The sequence below is a fragment of the Zootermopsis nevadensis genome, unplaced genomic scaffold (genome assembly GCF_977971745.1).
Source record: "Zootermopsis nevadensis isolate Lab colony 2312 unplaced genomic scaffold, Znev_1.0 Znev_ptg000008l, whole genome shotgun sequence".
Lineage (NCBI taxonomy): Eukaryota > Metazoa > Arthropoda > Insecta > Blattodea > Termopsidae > Zootermopsis > Zootermopsis nevadensis.
The window spans coordinates 16654731-16670695 of record NW_028259140.1 but is presented as its reverse complement, the minus strand read 5'-3'; the positions used below and the strand labels follow the sequence as shown (position 1 = coordinate 16670695).

The window sequence follows — 15965 nt, the reverse complement described above, 5'->3', positions numbered from 1 at the left end:
TGATGATAGAGGATGTAAGATGATCATCAATAGTAAACCTCCTGGCAAATTAAAGAAAGGAAGACCGAAACTCCAGTGGATCGAAGACATGGAGTCCGATCCTAAGAGGCTGGAGAAGAAAAGCTCAGAATACCAAAGACTGGGCATCGATCACAAGGGAAGCCAAGGCTACACTGAAGGGCCATAGTGCTACGGAAGAAAAACATTTGATGAACTGAATAAAAGAAGGTGATAGACAATTAATAATATCCAAATAAAATATTATAATAATATAAAGTTCTACATTATGCAATTTGCTCCACCCTCATGTTACAACCCGACATGTGCCCAATTTTCCTCAGCAGTTTCTTCTCAAACACTCTGAAAGTATATGACATTTGAGGTTTTCACAGTAGTGAAAATGCCACCTGTACTACTACACAGCATCATAACCTAAAAAACCAAGTCAACACTATGAATCCAATTTCTTCCCTTAGGGTGAGAGTCAAAGACACATTCATATAAAACAAGACAAATAACAGTGTTTATACTTTAACCCTTATGATTTTACACACTTATCAGTAAGATTAAACATACTTAACTACGTTGTAAAAAGCTAAAACTTAACACAGAAGTTTATATATTTCTATACACTAGCTCAATCAGATGACAAATTACAAATGATGCAAACAAAACACATATTTGAAAATATATATAAAAACTCAATCACAAATGGCAACAGACAAACAGTAAAGTTACAACAAATCATGGTCATAACACAAGACAAACAGAATTTATTTATATTCCATAGATCCTTCATAGGCCTAAGCTGGGGATGTATAGAACATGTTACAGCACAAATACAATACTTGTTTGTAATACAAATATAAATTATATAGTTATGACAGTGATTTAGTCAACTACAGCAAAAATACACATGGAAGCATGACCTCTAATGCTTACATTTACTTATAATAGCTGAGAATTTTTGGTAAATTATTCAATGGAGTACGAGTGAGATACGAAAATCTGTTAGAGCTTGCTTAGACTTATTTATATTTCAATCCGGACTCTATATAATGGGAGGAAGATTTCTGCATAGCTTAATTACAGTACAGTAAACTTCTTGCTGATATTTACTGAGATCAGTGTTTGGCACATGAAGGTTATAATTCTATCTTGTACTTACTTTTTACTTTATCATAAAGATGCGTCTCTGCTATCAAACTTGTACTTGAAATTAAAACTATAATACTTTCAGAAACAGTAGAATTAACTTATTCAGTTTCGAACACACAGAAAACCAAATTAATTTATTCACGTTAACCTGAACCTCCCACTGTAATTCACGCATATATTTGACAAATTATAGCAATGGCGTCGATTACAAATGACTGCCTTCGTCTATAATGCACAGTGTAGGAGTCACAAATATATTTCTATCCTACCTTCATAAAAGATGAAAAATGAGTAAGGTTTCCTTTTTTTTCCATTAATTTCAATCCAACACAGCGCTAACTAAGTGTACCGCCACACTACACGTCTTTCGCTTGGCAGGAACGCGATTGTAACGAACAGAAACCAAGGGTCTAGTAGGCGACTGTAATCTTAGACTTGCAACGAACGTAGCAAGTCTAAGTTATCTTACCTTCTTCACACTACTTCCGTAATCCATGGTTGAAATAATACAGTCTTACACTTGTAAACAATATTATCACAATACAAGAAAAACTGATAATACCGAGGAGGGCCGCCAGATAATCGACAAAAAGCGTTGGACTAAGGGATGTGGCTACGATAGCCTTCAACATTCCGTGGTCAGGATCAGGTCAGAGTTAATTATCCTCTGGGGAATTAATCTGCGTAAGGTTTCGCGGCTGGGGTAAATTATATACCTTCGTTTTCGTTAACAGGTATTCTTGAACAATTAGTACAGAAAGATTGTTATATTATAATAGTAGGTGACTTTTAACATAAATACTCAAGAAGATGGGTGTGACCACAGTTACTCATGTTATAAATGCTTTTAATCTGACTAAGACAATAAATATACCCACTCCAATAACTGAAAGTATGGCAACAATTATCATTACTAACATGCTTCCACACTGCGATTCCACTGATGTAATAAACAGAAATATTGTAAGTGCTTTAAATGTTCCTTGGATAAATAATGATGTTACTACAGCAAGAACAAAATTAAAAAACTTATATGATCTTAAATGCAAAGTAAGATTCAGGGACATAGAGACAAGTATAAAAAATATAATCAAGGAATATAATGTAGTAATAAGAAATGCAAAAGCAAACTACATCCAGCACATTATAACTAGTGCAAATAACACTCCTAGAGTATTGTGGAAATTTCTAAATAGAGAAAGAGGCTCTTGACTTGCAATATTCACCTGCAAGCAGGAAATGAAACAGTTACAAGTCCGAGCAGAATATGTAATATTTTTAATGGTACTTTCTTAGAAACTGTAAGTAAACTCATACTTGATAAAAATTTGATGCCTCCACAAACTAGTAATAGTACAATAAGTATAAACAATTCATTGGTCTTATTAGAAATAACAGAGACTGAATTGATTAAAGTAATTCAGAGTTTGGAGAATAAAAAATCAGCAGGACTTGATGACGTATCTCCCTATTTATTAAAGAAATGTGTACCTTACATGATAAGACCACTATTAGAATTGATCAATGCATCAATTAGAGAAGGCATCTTCCCATATAAATTAAACCAATTTACAAAAAAGGGGCGAAAGAAGATCCAAATAATTATAGACTAATTACTCGTGTTCCAGCTCTTTCAAAGGTAATAGCTAATCAGCTAATTTCTTTCTTAGATAAACACAATATACTTAATAAATGTCAGTTTGGGTTTACGAAAAATAAATCTTCAAATGATGCAATTGCTGCAATCATTGAAAATCTGAATAATAAAATATGCAATTGTGTACTATTAGATTTATCAAAAGCATTTGATTGTACTGAACATAACACCCTCATGGATAAATTATACCAATATGGAGTTCGTGGCATACCAAATAAGCTAATCAAATCCTATCTCACAAACAGAACACAAGTAAAAGTCTCACATGTAGCAAACAATCAAATGAAAGAATACTTGTCAAGTAGCCTTCCTGTTAGATATGGAGTTCCTCAAGGATCTGTCCTTGGTCCATTACTTTTTATTTTATATATAAATGATATTCCACATGTAACAAAATGCAGAATATTAATGTGTGCTGATGACACATCAATACTGAACATGGGTCGGGATATGAATGAACTCCAAAAGGTAACCTTAGATAATACAGACATGGTAGAGCAGTATTTTGAGATAAATAATTTATCTATAAACCCAACTTAAAGAAATCACATTCTTTTCTGGACAAAACAATGTAGGCAGGAAAGTAATCTAATTTTTTTAATAAAGAACAGGGAAATAGTTAAAGTAAAAAGTAATAACTTCCTGGGGGTTGTGATTGATTGCACCCCGAGTTGGGAAGTACATATTGAAAGAATATGTAGAAGAATTAGCCGTAACCTATTTATAATTAATGGACTCTCTAAAATAATTAATCTAAATGAAAGAAGAATGTTGTATCATGGTTTGATTCATCCCTTTTTGTCTTACGCTATCGTCTTATATGGGGACAGAGTGCCAAAGTACTCACTCGACAAATTTTTACTCTTCAAAAAAGGGCAGTAAGGCACACAGCAGGTTTAAAACCAATGAAATCGTGGAGGGGATAGTTTGAGGCATTTAAAGATATTAACAGTATACTCGTACATTGAAGAAACCATTTTATATCCAAAAGAAAAGTGTGTCTGCACTGTAAACAACTATATACATATAACACAAGAAATAATAATGACTATCATAAATACGTACACAAGTTAGAACTTTATAAGCGTAAACCATAAGTAGCAGGTTGTCTTTTCTATAACAATAAAACAAATAAAAAATAACAATCAGTTTGGATGGGTAAGTTGGATAATTATTTAGTTGAAATTTCTAGAGGCCAGTTTAACTCTCATAATTTTTCTAGAAAAGAACTGTGTTCCATCTCTTCAGTTTTACAATAACTTATGTACAGTAATGGCTACATATTCCAAATATTTAAAAACAAGTAAAATCTAGTGTTATGTTACTGAACAAAGCAATCAAATAGCAAAATATAATTTTTGTTCCTACTATGTCTTAACAGTCAAGAAATGAACGAACCTGGAACATACACTTACACACTGCACACATGCATGAGGTGACATTTATTCAGAATCTTAGAGCAGACAAATATTGTGATCATGACAACTACTATTCACGCTGTCAACCATGATTTACTTAACAATTAATTTACGGTAGTATACACTCAGGAATATTGGACAGAACAGTTGCTAAGACTCTTAACTCTTCAAGTATGTGACACAAACTCAGTTCTGTCCCTGAGTACTGTCTGTTGAGCTGTTCTGGTCCCCAAACTTGGCACTCTTCGCAACAAAGCCCTCGGCTCTCAGCGAAACACTGGACTGCTCGATGGCTTCTCGCTCTCACTAGCTCACTATCTCGCTAGTTCCCTCACTGTCCACTACTTTTCACTTTACTGGGCCACGGTGGACCCGCGCTGGTCCACCGGTACTCGAGGAGGTGACTTTTATGTGCGGCAGTCTGTTCTTTGAAATTTCCAGGCTAAGGATCTCCCATGTTCACTTACCTGAACCTTCCTTTTGGCGAGGGAACACTACATCCTGGAACATTCCATGATGGCCACACCCATATCCGCTAGTTAAGGAGAGTGGTAGGGCAGGCCCACCCCTCCAGTGCGAGCCATCTGCCCATTTGGCATCACATCACAATATCTGACAAGATTAGGAATGCTCTCCACTGTGTCTCCAATGATGTCTCTGTAGATAAATCCGACAAAAGATATATATATATGGACACTATGTAATATATATTACAAGATCAGTGATGATGAGAACACTCTACTTAGTGAATTCATTCCGAGAGGTCATCTGAAGACACATCAAAGCATATCTCATGGAGAGGATCCACATTTGTAATGTGAGGATTCAATAAGTAGAGTGTTCTCATCATCACTGATCTTGTAATATATATTACATAGTAACTCACACATAAGATGAATATGGACGCTGTATACTGTGCACCTGTGCTCAGTGAGTTACTGCACACATCACAGGAATATGGCCATTCGCCACTTTGTATGCGTTGTGGTGTCTTCAGATGAGCCCTCTCACTGAATGATTTACTACAAACATCACAGGAATATTGACGCCGTCCACTGTGTATGCCTTGATGTCTCTTCACGTCCCCCTTGAACTGGGTGATTATTACATGCATTACAGGCAAATAGACGTCCAACATTATACACGCTGATGCACCTTAAGATGACTACTCAGAAAGAAAGATTCATTACCCACATCACAGCAATATCAGCGCTTACTGCCATGTATACGTTGATGTATCTTGAGGTCCTCCTTACTAATGAATACTATATTACACACATCGCAGTCTTATGGACGCTCACCACTATGTGTGGACAGATGTCTCTTCATATGATCTTTCCGACTGAATAATTTATTACACACATCACAGTCTTATGGACGCTCACCACTATGTGAGGACAAATGTCTCTTCATATGATCTTTCCAACTGAATAATTTATTACACACATCGCAGTCTTATGGACGCTCACCACTATGTGTGGACAAATGTCTCTTCATATGATCTTTCCGACTGAATGATTTATTACATACATCACAGGTATATGTATGCTTTTCACTGTGTTTATGTTCATGTTTCTTTAGAATGCTCATCTCCCTGAACGATTTATTGCACATAGGACAGGAATATCGGCGTTCACCATGTATGCGTTGATGTATCTTCAGATTACTTCTCTGATTGAATGATTTGTTACACACATCACAGGTATAAGGACATTCTCCAGTATGTATGCGTTGATGTATCTTCAGATGAGTCATCTGATTGAATGATTTGTTACACACATCACAGGTATAAGGACATTCTCCTGTATGTATGCGCTGATGTTCTATCAGAACACTCTTGTGAACAAATGATTTATTACACACACCACAGGTATGAGGACGCTCTCCACTATGTATGCGTTGATGTATCTTCAGAGTACTTCTCCGACTGAATGATTTGTTACACACATCACAGGTATGAGGACATTCTCCACTATGTATGCGTTGATGTATCTTCAGATGAGTACTCTGATTGAATGATTTGTTACACACATCACAGGTATAAGGACGCTCTCCACTATGTATGCGTTGATGTATCTTCAGACTACTTCGCTGACTGAATGATTTACTACACACATCACAGGCATATCGACATTCTCCTGTATGTATTCTTTGATCGTTTTTTACATTATTGTGACTGAGTGCTCTATCGTAGATATCATTTGAATGTGGATGATCCTCACCATGCAAAATTTGATGTTCATTCAATGGACTCTGTTAAAAAAAAGGAAAATATATTAAAATAAACAAAATGGAAGGAAAGAAATAAGTTGAAAGTAAGGTGTAAAATGTCAATAAGTATTACATAAAAGCAGTCCAATTACACGACCACAATTTATTGGAAGGTCTGCTATATAATCCAAAAATCATGTGCCCTCCTCGAAAACAGGTTTAAAACAGCTCATTCAGTATGGGATGTGACGACAGTCTCCAGCATTTGAATCCAAACCTGAGTCTCAAAATTCAAATTATGCTGAAACCTTGAATGTTAGTCACTCAGGTCATTTAGTTCTTATCCTGTAGTAGGTCTGCATCTGAACTTGTAGGTGAACAATTTTTTTACTCATTGTGATGGCAAGATGTTATGAATATGCCACTTCATTTAGATTCTGGTTAGTTGTACAAAGCTAATTTTCTAGTCTGGCCTGGAGTTTCACACACATCAACTGGACTGTTTAATAATATAAGGATATTTATTAGGTTCAAGAGTGTTATGTTTTGGAAGCATAGAATAACATAAATTCACTTAAGCCAAGTGCACTCCCCAGAATCTCATTCCATAACTTCGAAACTCAAGGTTTTTTCACCAAGACATGCACTTTCTTAGAAAAACTCCTGAAAATTCATTACACTATACTCACCTCACATTCAGCCTGTATTGTTGGAAACATTTGCACAGGATCCTCTTCCTCTTTTATATCTGTCACACCTTCAACTTTTACTTTGATGTGCTGACTTCCATCATGAGGAGAAATTAGACATGTTTCACTACACGAATCCAATACAACTTCCTGTAAATTGGTGCAGTTCTGTAAATCCGCCATCACGCATATTAAGAATCTGAATTTTTTATCTCAAGTAAATGTTTGGGTACTTGGAAAACCATTAAAGAATAAAGGTTCATAATGAAATGATAACCAGAATACACACAGGAGATACAAGCAAAATATGGGAATATGTTATTCACTTCTCTATAAAAACAAAAGAAATTCCGTGAAAACTTCTTGAGAAGCTAATAGTTGCTTAGTTGACCAAGAAATCACCTTGATGATGGAGCAAGTAAGCAGCTGTGAAACATCAGTAACTTTTTTTAGTTTACATGGCACAGCAGCCCAGAGAAAGGTCATATTCAAAATATAGTTTATTTCCATCTTTATGGTCTCAGAAACTGGGTGGGAAGAATAAAGGTTTCCGAACTGAACGGTAGCAAGTATTCCTCAAATTGAATCTGCTCTTCATTCCTCAGAAAAGAAACACAAGCCAACCAAAGCACCTGAACATCACAGCCCATGCGTCTATGTACGAGGATCGTCCACAAAGTAAGTTTCCCTGGGGCCGTTTACAGAAACAAAACACAATTTCATGGAAATATTTATTGCAACAGATACAGCAAGTGTCCAGCTATTTTTCAACATATTCGCCACCGGAATTGAGACATTTGTCATACCGTGTTGTTCAGGAAATTGTGCGCCAGGTGGGTGCCGAAGCAACTGACACCAGAACACAAAACAAAGCGCATGGAGTCAGCATTGACATTTCTGCAGCGGTACCATGACGACGGCGATGAGTTTCTGGACTGGACCATCACAGGTGATGAAACGTGGATTGCACACATTACCCCAGAAACCAACCAGCAGTCAATGCATTGGCGTCACAGTGGATCTCCCTGTAAGACGAAATTCACGCAGATGTTGTCGGCACGGAAAGTGATGTGCACGGTGTTCTGGGACAGACGGGGCATTCTCCACGTCGACTTCCTGACCAGAGGTGAGACAGTGAATGCTGAGCGTTACTGCGAAACACTGCACAAATTGCGACGGGCCATTCAGAACAAGCGGCGCGGGATGCTTAGTGCCGGTATAGTCTTCCTGCACGATAACGCTAGGCCGCACACGGCTCGACGGACAGCAAGTCTCCTGCAGGAGTTCAGCTGGGAGGTGTTTAATCATCCACCCTACAGCCCGGACCTCGCTCCCAGTGATTTCCATCTTTTCCTACACCTCAAGAAATTCCTGTCCGGTCAGCGTCAGCGTTTTGAGAATGACAGAGAGGCAGAGATGGTTGTCACACAGTGGTTCCAATCCCAGGCGGCAGACTTCTACGACACAGGTATTCAAAAGTTGGTCCCACGGTATGACCAATGTCTCAATTCCGGTGGCGAATATGTTGAAAAATAGCTGGACACTTGCTGTATCTGTTGCAATAAATATTTCCATGAAATTGTGTTTTGTTTCTGTAAACGGCCCCAGGGAAACTTACTTTTGGGACGAGCCTCGTATAAGGAATACAGTGCATGCGCAGAACCGACTTTCCCCCTGCCACACAAGCAATGACTGAAAAGGCCACGTCTACTCTCGTGGCTCGCGGACAATACATGCATGCAAGTGCATATGCAAATAAGAAACACAAAAATCAGCTGAAAACAAAGTTTACCTTGGGTTCAGTCTTTAATGTGGATGGTACATAAAACTCATCAGGTATCATGTCAGTGGAATCTTCTTCACTAAGAACACCCACACCATCTTCTGTTTTTATTATATCAGCATTCTGCAGTAGAAATTGAAGTAAGTTTTGTGGTTACTTGGTGAAGCACATCAATGGCTCATACAAATTATCTAATCTAAGCTGATTCATATGACTGTCTTCCTCTTATCACCTAGTAAGTGCAAGATAATGGATACATACACACAATTCAATTTAGGCTATGCAATGAGATCCCATACTGACGATTTGGTGACTGCAGGAGCATAAGAGGTCAAATTTATTAAGCTGCAAAAATGTTGTTTCTTTATACCTACTGCATGCAAATGAGCACGGAACACTCTCAAAACTGGATGTCATAATAAGACTGGCTTATACTGTAAGAATGCAAGCACATACATGCATGTAAGTGCATATGCAAATAAGAAACACAAAAATCAGCTGAAAACAAAGTTTACCTTGGGTTCAGTCTTTACTGTGGTTGGTGCATAAAACTCATCAGGTATCATGACAGTGGAATCATCTTCACCAACATCTTCTGTTTTGATTATGTCAACATTCTGCAGTAAAATTATCAATTAAACATAATGATTTCAGATAATACAGTTCACATTCTCTAAAGACATGCGGCAAAGCGGATTCCACCCTGCAATTTTTAAAATTATGTTAAATGCAAGGCTTCAAAAATATAACAGGGAATTCTCTCAAACTAACATCGAGTCTTTTCAGGTTAAATTCTATCTCACTATTATTTCTCATATTAAAAATTATGAAACATGAGAAATTTTGTGCGCTGCAAGAAACCTCTCTAACCTTGTGTTGCTGGAACAAGAAATTGAAAAGATCTTACTGCGGTAAAGGCAAAGAACATAGCCTGTTAAGAAAGTACCCCACATACACAACTCTTTAAGAGTTACATTTCTTAAGTAAGCTTCATGGTTGGTCAATTAAGCATTTTATATAAGATACTAATTCGTTTCAACTGGACACAGTTAAAAGTAGTTTTGTCCTGTTCTTGCATAATTGAGAAATGTGACAAACTCTACTTAATAATTACAATGTTGAATTTCTTATTGCTCCTATGAGTTAGTTTCACCTATTGTAATGGAAAAAAACTTACTAAGCATTGATTATGTGAACGTCAGCAGAGTGACACATGCATGAGATGAAAGTTATAAGGGCTTACTCAATCTCACTGAAATATATTACTTGAAATTCACAATATGAATACACTAAACCCATCTAATGTACAAATATTCCTGTAGACTTGAAGAGACAGAAATTAAAAAATAACACATTCTTCCCAAAAAATAATTAATTAGAGTTTTTAAAGTTCTCATAGCTACGAGTATTTACACGGCTGTCTTCTGGGCTGTAGTGCCATCCAGTCTGGTAAAAGTTTACTAATGTTTCAGAGATACTAGCTGCCTCTATCGTCATTGCCCTCATAATGGAAGCAGCAAGTCCTCTGAAATGTCAGTACACTTTTACCAGACTACACAGTGCTACAACACAGAAGACAGTTCAGTGAATAAGTTGATCGATTACATTAATTTTCATACATAAACACTCACCGAGGTCTCCTTCAGAGATGGAATTGTATCACATCTCTGCATTATAATTCTTGGTACTCTTGTTAACCTGGAATATCTCTCCATGTTCTGAAAGGAAACATACTCATTACATGAAGTGTCTAAAGATACAAAGTTCAATGGTAAAACTGATTTATTTCTAATAGGCATTCACCCTTCATTCAGATATACTGCAACTTCAATAACTTGACCGTAGACCACCACTTATCAGACTTCTTTAATAATACAACAGAGACTGACATGTCTAATGGTTGGGGGGAACAAAGACATAATTTATTAAAATATGTGACATATCAGAAAGATCATGCCTGAAAAGGAATGCTCAAAAGTTTACAAAATCACAATGAGAAGTGACAGAAAATAAGATCTAAGGCGACCAAACTGCAGAATGATAAGATTAGTAACATCACACACTCCAAAGCCACTTCCTCCTGACACTTTCGTGTGAAAACGTGGCAACAGTAAAAGAGATATTTCAGTTATTTGAAGGCTGTGCTAATGCACGTGCAGAAGTGGAAAAGTAAGAATGAACAATATGACTTTTTATCAACTGAAAACTTGTCAATCTAGAGAGAGGAGGAGAAACTAAAGAAACTATATACTTCATTACAAAACAGCAACATAATTATAAGTATTAAAAGACATTAACAATTTCCACCTTCCAGAATAATGTCCATGTTATTAAAACTGACAACCTTCATCTCAAACAATCATAAATAAAGTAATCTCTTAATTATCTGGATATTGCTGATCAAAAGTACCCCTCTAATAACACTTTTCACAGTTATATTACCCTGATGCATGCTTAACATTAGTCCGGGAGATAAGTAATCAAAGCAGCCACAACTAATGCGCCAACACACAGCACTCACTTTCACAACGCCCATCCCAATACAACTTAAAGGACACATCTGTGACTAGTTTTGCTAATTATCTCTTCCTTTCAAATTTTAGAACTACAATATTCTGTGCATTTCTATTCTCCACTGTCTGTGATACATGACCCTGAATAAAAACTTCCGGTCCTCCAGCAAGATGGGGGTTGGGCATTGGGCTAACAACCCAATTCTGGAAAAGCTGACGTTCAGACACTCTTGAGACGAGGCCTCGGAAACATGATCCCGTTGTAGACGACATGGAAAACCAAAAAAGGACATTATTTTGGCTACACGGAACATCAGAAGCTTACGAAAACCGGGCGCTTTGGCAAGGCTCAAGGAAGAACTAGGCAAATATAAAGTTGATAATGCTGCAGTGCAAGAGATGAGGTGGAATGGAAGTGGCATTATGGACTCTGGCGAGTATATGGTTTGCTACAGTGGGCACGTAACAAGAGCAGAGTTTGGAACTGGCTTCTTGGTACATAGAAGTGTTAAAAACAATCATTGACTTCATACCAGTACATGAGAGAATGTGTACATTAAGAATCAGAGGAAGATTTTTCAGCTCAACCTTAATCTGCATTCATGTGCCCACAGAAGACAAGGAGGACGAGCAAAAGAATCATTTCTACGTAAAACTAAATAACATCTATATGAAGGCCCCGAAAAGTGACATAAAACTAGTTATCGGGGACTTCAAAGCTCAAGTAGGGAAAGATCATGCAATGGCCCCAAACGTAGGAAAGTATAACTTACATGAGGAAACCAATGATAATGGTTGGAGGACGATAGACTTTGCAACCACTAGAAATATGACTGTTAGTAGCAGCCTCTTCCCTCATAAGAGAATACATTTAGAAACATGGATCTCACCACAACCAAATAGACCAGGTGCTGATAGATGCCCGACACGCCTCTGATGTCATGGATGTAAGGACACATAGAGGAGCGGACTGCGACAGCGTTCATAATATGGCGAAAGTGAGGATGAGACAACGGATCTCCAGGGCCAGTGGTACAAAAGAACACACCAGTAAAAAATTTGACACTGATAAACTAAAAGACGGCCTTATGGCAAGGGAATATAAAACAGAATTAGAATCCACCTTGGAGATAGCAGTGGAAGAAGAGGAGGAATACAGGGTTAAAGGGAGGTGGAACAAGATCAAGAATGCAGTACAAGTAGTAGCTGAAAATACGCTGGGAATATACAAACAGAAGAAAAGGAATAACTGGTTTGATGACGACTGTCGAATAGCCCCGGAAAATAAAAATGAAGCGCGTAAGAAGATGCTACAAGGAAGTACAAGATCAAATGTACAGGCCTACAAGGAAGCAAGGAAACAGGCAAAGAACTTAGCAGAACGAAGAAACGTCAATATGAAGAGGAACAACTAGAAGAAGCACGAAACAGGTTCAGAAGAGGCGAGGTACGAAAGTTTTATGAAAGTGTAAGACAGATGAGAGGCGGCTTCCGACCAAGAACATCTATGTGCAGAAATAAGGATGGAGAATTGGTAGGGGATGAAGTGAGTGTCCTTAATACTTGGAAGGAGTACTTTGAGAAGCTGCTTAACCCATGAGAAGGAACACCAACACAAGAAGAAGGAAAGGAAAATCACCCCACCTTCTTTGCAAGAAGTAACTGCAACAATAAGAAATTAAATCGTGCTCCTGGGGAAGACTATCTCAGCCGAGTTCATTAAATACTTTGCTAGAACGCTTTAGAAACACATACACTCTTTATGTGAATTGATGTGGAAGACGGAGACCATGCCTGAAGAATGGAATACAGAAATTATCTGCCCAATACACAAAAAAGGCAGCAATTTAGACTGCGGGAATTACCGAGGGATCTCACTCCTCAACGTCACCTATAAAATATTTGCAGCAGTATTATCGAAGCGCCTGCAGCTTTATGTTGAAAATTGTTTAGGAGACTACCAGTGTGGTTTTAGGAAAAACCGATCAACAATTGACCAGATTCATTGCCTTAGAACTACACTAGAGAAGACAAGTGAACAAAACATCAAAGGAAATCAACTATATATCGACTTCAAACAGGCCTACGATAGAATACATAGAAGACAGCTAATAGAAATAATGAGAGAATTCGGATTTCCTGCAAAGTTAGTAAGATTGGTGAAAATTACCCTGACAATTACTTGCAATAAGGTGAAAATACAAGGTAGGGTCTCTGACAGCTTTGAAACAGTGACCAGCTTACGACAGGGCAATCCTCTGTCTACACAGCTATTTATCATTTGTCTAGAAAAGGTCATTAGAGCAATCAAAACAAACCCTGGAGGACACATCCTTAATAGAACCTGTCAGATACTCGCATACGCAGATGATTTGGTGGCGCTGGGAAGAAGCATGAAGTACCTCACAGAACCAGTGGAAGAGATAATTACTGCACCCAAGAAAGTAGGCCTAGAGATTAACAACACCAAAAGCAAGTACATGCTGAACAAGACGAGCGGAACCAATGAACCTGGGGTTGTAGAGATTGCTGGGAGGGAATTTGAAAGGGGGGTGTCTATCAAATATGTAGGCTCCTTCATCACAAGCTGTAATGACATCCTCACAGAAATAAAAGCAAGAATCGCTGCAGGTAACAAATGCTACTATGCTCTAGGCCAGTTCTCAGGAAAAGGTATATCCACCAAAACCTTAAAGTGCAGTTGTACACTACTATAATACGACCTATAGTATTGTACGGATCTGAATGCTGGACTTTAACATCTCTAGCTGAAAGATGATTATGTCCTGGGAAAGGAAAATTTTAAGGCTGATTTTTGGTCCAATATGTGACAATGAGAATTAGAATGAATATTGAACTGGAGAAGCTGTTCAAAAGCTCAGATATTGTAGCTGTAATAAAGGCAAGAAGGATAGAATAGCTTGGACATATACTCCGAATGAGTGATGATAGAGGATGTAAGATGATCATCAATAGTAAACCTCCTGGCAAATTAAAGAAAGGAAGACCGAAACTCCAGTGGATCTAAGACATGGAGTCCGATCCTAAGAGGCTGGAGAAGAAAAGCTCAGAATACCAAAGACTGGGCATCGATCACAAGGGAAGCCAAGGCTACACTGAAGGGCCATAGTGCTACAGAAGAAGCAGAAGAACATTTGATGAACTGAATAAAATAAGGTGATAGACAATCAATAATATACAAATAAAATATTATAATAATATAAAGTTCTACATTATGCAATTTGCTCCACCCTCATGTTACAACCCGACATGTGCCCAATTTTCCTCAGCAGTTTGTTCTCAAACACTCTGAAAGTATATGACATTTGAGGTTTTCACAGTAGTGAAAATGCCACCTGTACTACTACACAGCATCATAACCTAAAAAACCAAGTCAACATTATGAATCCAATTTCTTCCCTTAGGGTGAGAGTCAAAGACACATTCATATAAAACAAGACAAATAACAGTGTTTATACTTTAACCCTTATGATTTTACACACACACAACAGAAAAATTAAACATTCTTAACTACATTGTAGAAAGCTAAAACTTAACACAAAAGTTTACATGTCAATATAACACTAGCTCAATCAGATGACAAATTACAAATGATGCAAACAAAACACATATTTGCAAATATATATATAAAAACTCAATCACAAATGGCAACAGATAAACAGTAAAGTTACACCAAATCATGGTCATAACACAAGACAAACAGAATATATTTATATTCCATAGATCCTTCATAGGCCTAAGCTGGGGATGTATAGAACATGTTACAGCACAAATACAATACTTGTTTCTAATACAAATATAAATTACATAGTTATGACAGTGATTCAGTCAACTACAGTTATGCCCTCTAATACTTACATATATTTATAATAGCAGAGAATTTTTGGTAAATTATTCAATGGAGTACGAGTCAGATAGGATAATCTGTTAGAGCTTGCTTAAACTTCTTTATATTGCAATGTGGACTTTATATAATGGGAGGAAGATTTCTGCATAGCTTAATTACAGTACGGTAAATTTCTTGTTGATATTTACTGAGATTAGTGTTTGGCACAAGAAGGTTATAATACTACCTTGTACTTACTTTTTACTTTAGCATAAAGATGAGTCTCTGCTATCAAACTTGTACTTGAAATTAAAACTATAATACTTTCAGAAAGAGTAGAATTAACTTATTGAGTTTCGAACACACAGAAAACCAAATTAATTTATTCACATTACGCTGATCCTCCCACTGTAATTCATGCATATATTTGACAAATTTTAGCAATGGCGTCGATTACAAATGACTGCCTTCGTCTATAATGCACAGTGTAGGAGTCACAGTTATATTTCTATTCTACCTTCATAAAAGCAGAAAGATGAGCATGGTTTCCTTTTTTTCCATTAATTTCAATCCAACACAGCTCTAGGTAACTGTACTGCCACACTACACGCCTTTCGCTTGGCAGGAACGCGATTCTAACGAACAGAAACCAAAGGGTCTAGTAGGCGACTGTAATCTTAGACTTGCAA

At 37.2% G+C, this 15965-nt stretch overlaps 1 protein-coding gene across 3 annotated transcripts in view; it reads right to left on the bottom strand.

Annotated features, from left to right (window-relative positions):
* The window catches only part of LOC147874554 (uncharacterized), a 41159-nt gene extending 25245 nt beyond the window's left edge, over positions 1–15914 (bottom strand). For all 3 annotated transcript variants that reach the window (XR_015534216.1, XR_015534217.1, XM_087345290.1), the window contains exons 1-4: positions 15794–15914; positions 10548–10634; positions 9432–9533; positions 8926–9039 (exon numbers count right to left, since the gene is read on the bottom strand). Coding sequence is in view for 1 of the 3 variants with exons in the window: in XM_087345290.1 (XP_087201416.1) it covers positions 8926–9039; positions 9432–9533; positions 10548–10634; positions 15794–15799 (309 nt within the window). In the remaining 2 variants the exon portion in view is untranslated. The remainder of the gene's footprint in view (positions 1–8925; positions 9040–9431; positions 9534–10547; positions 10635–15793) is intronic.
* Positions 15915–15965: the final 51 nt, after the last annotated feature.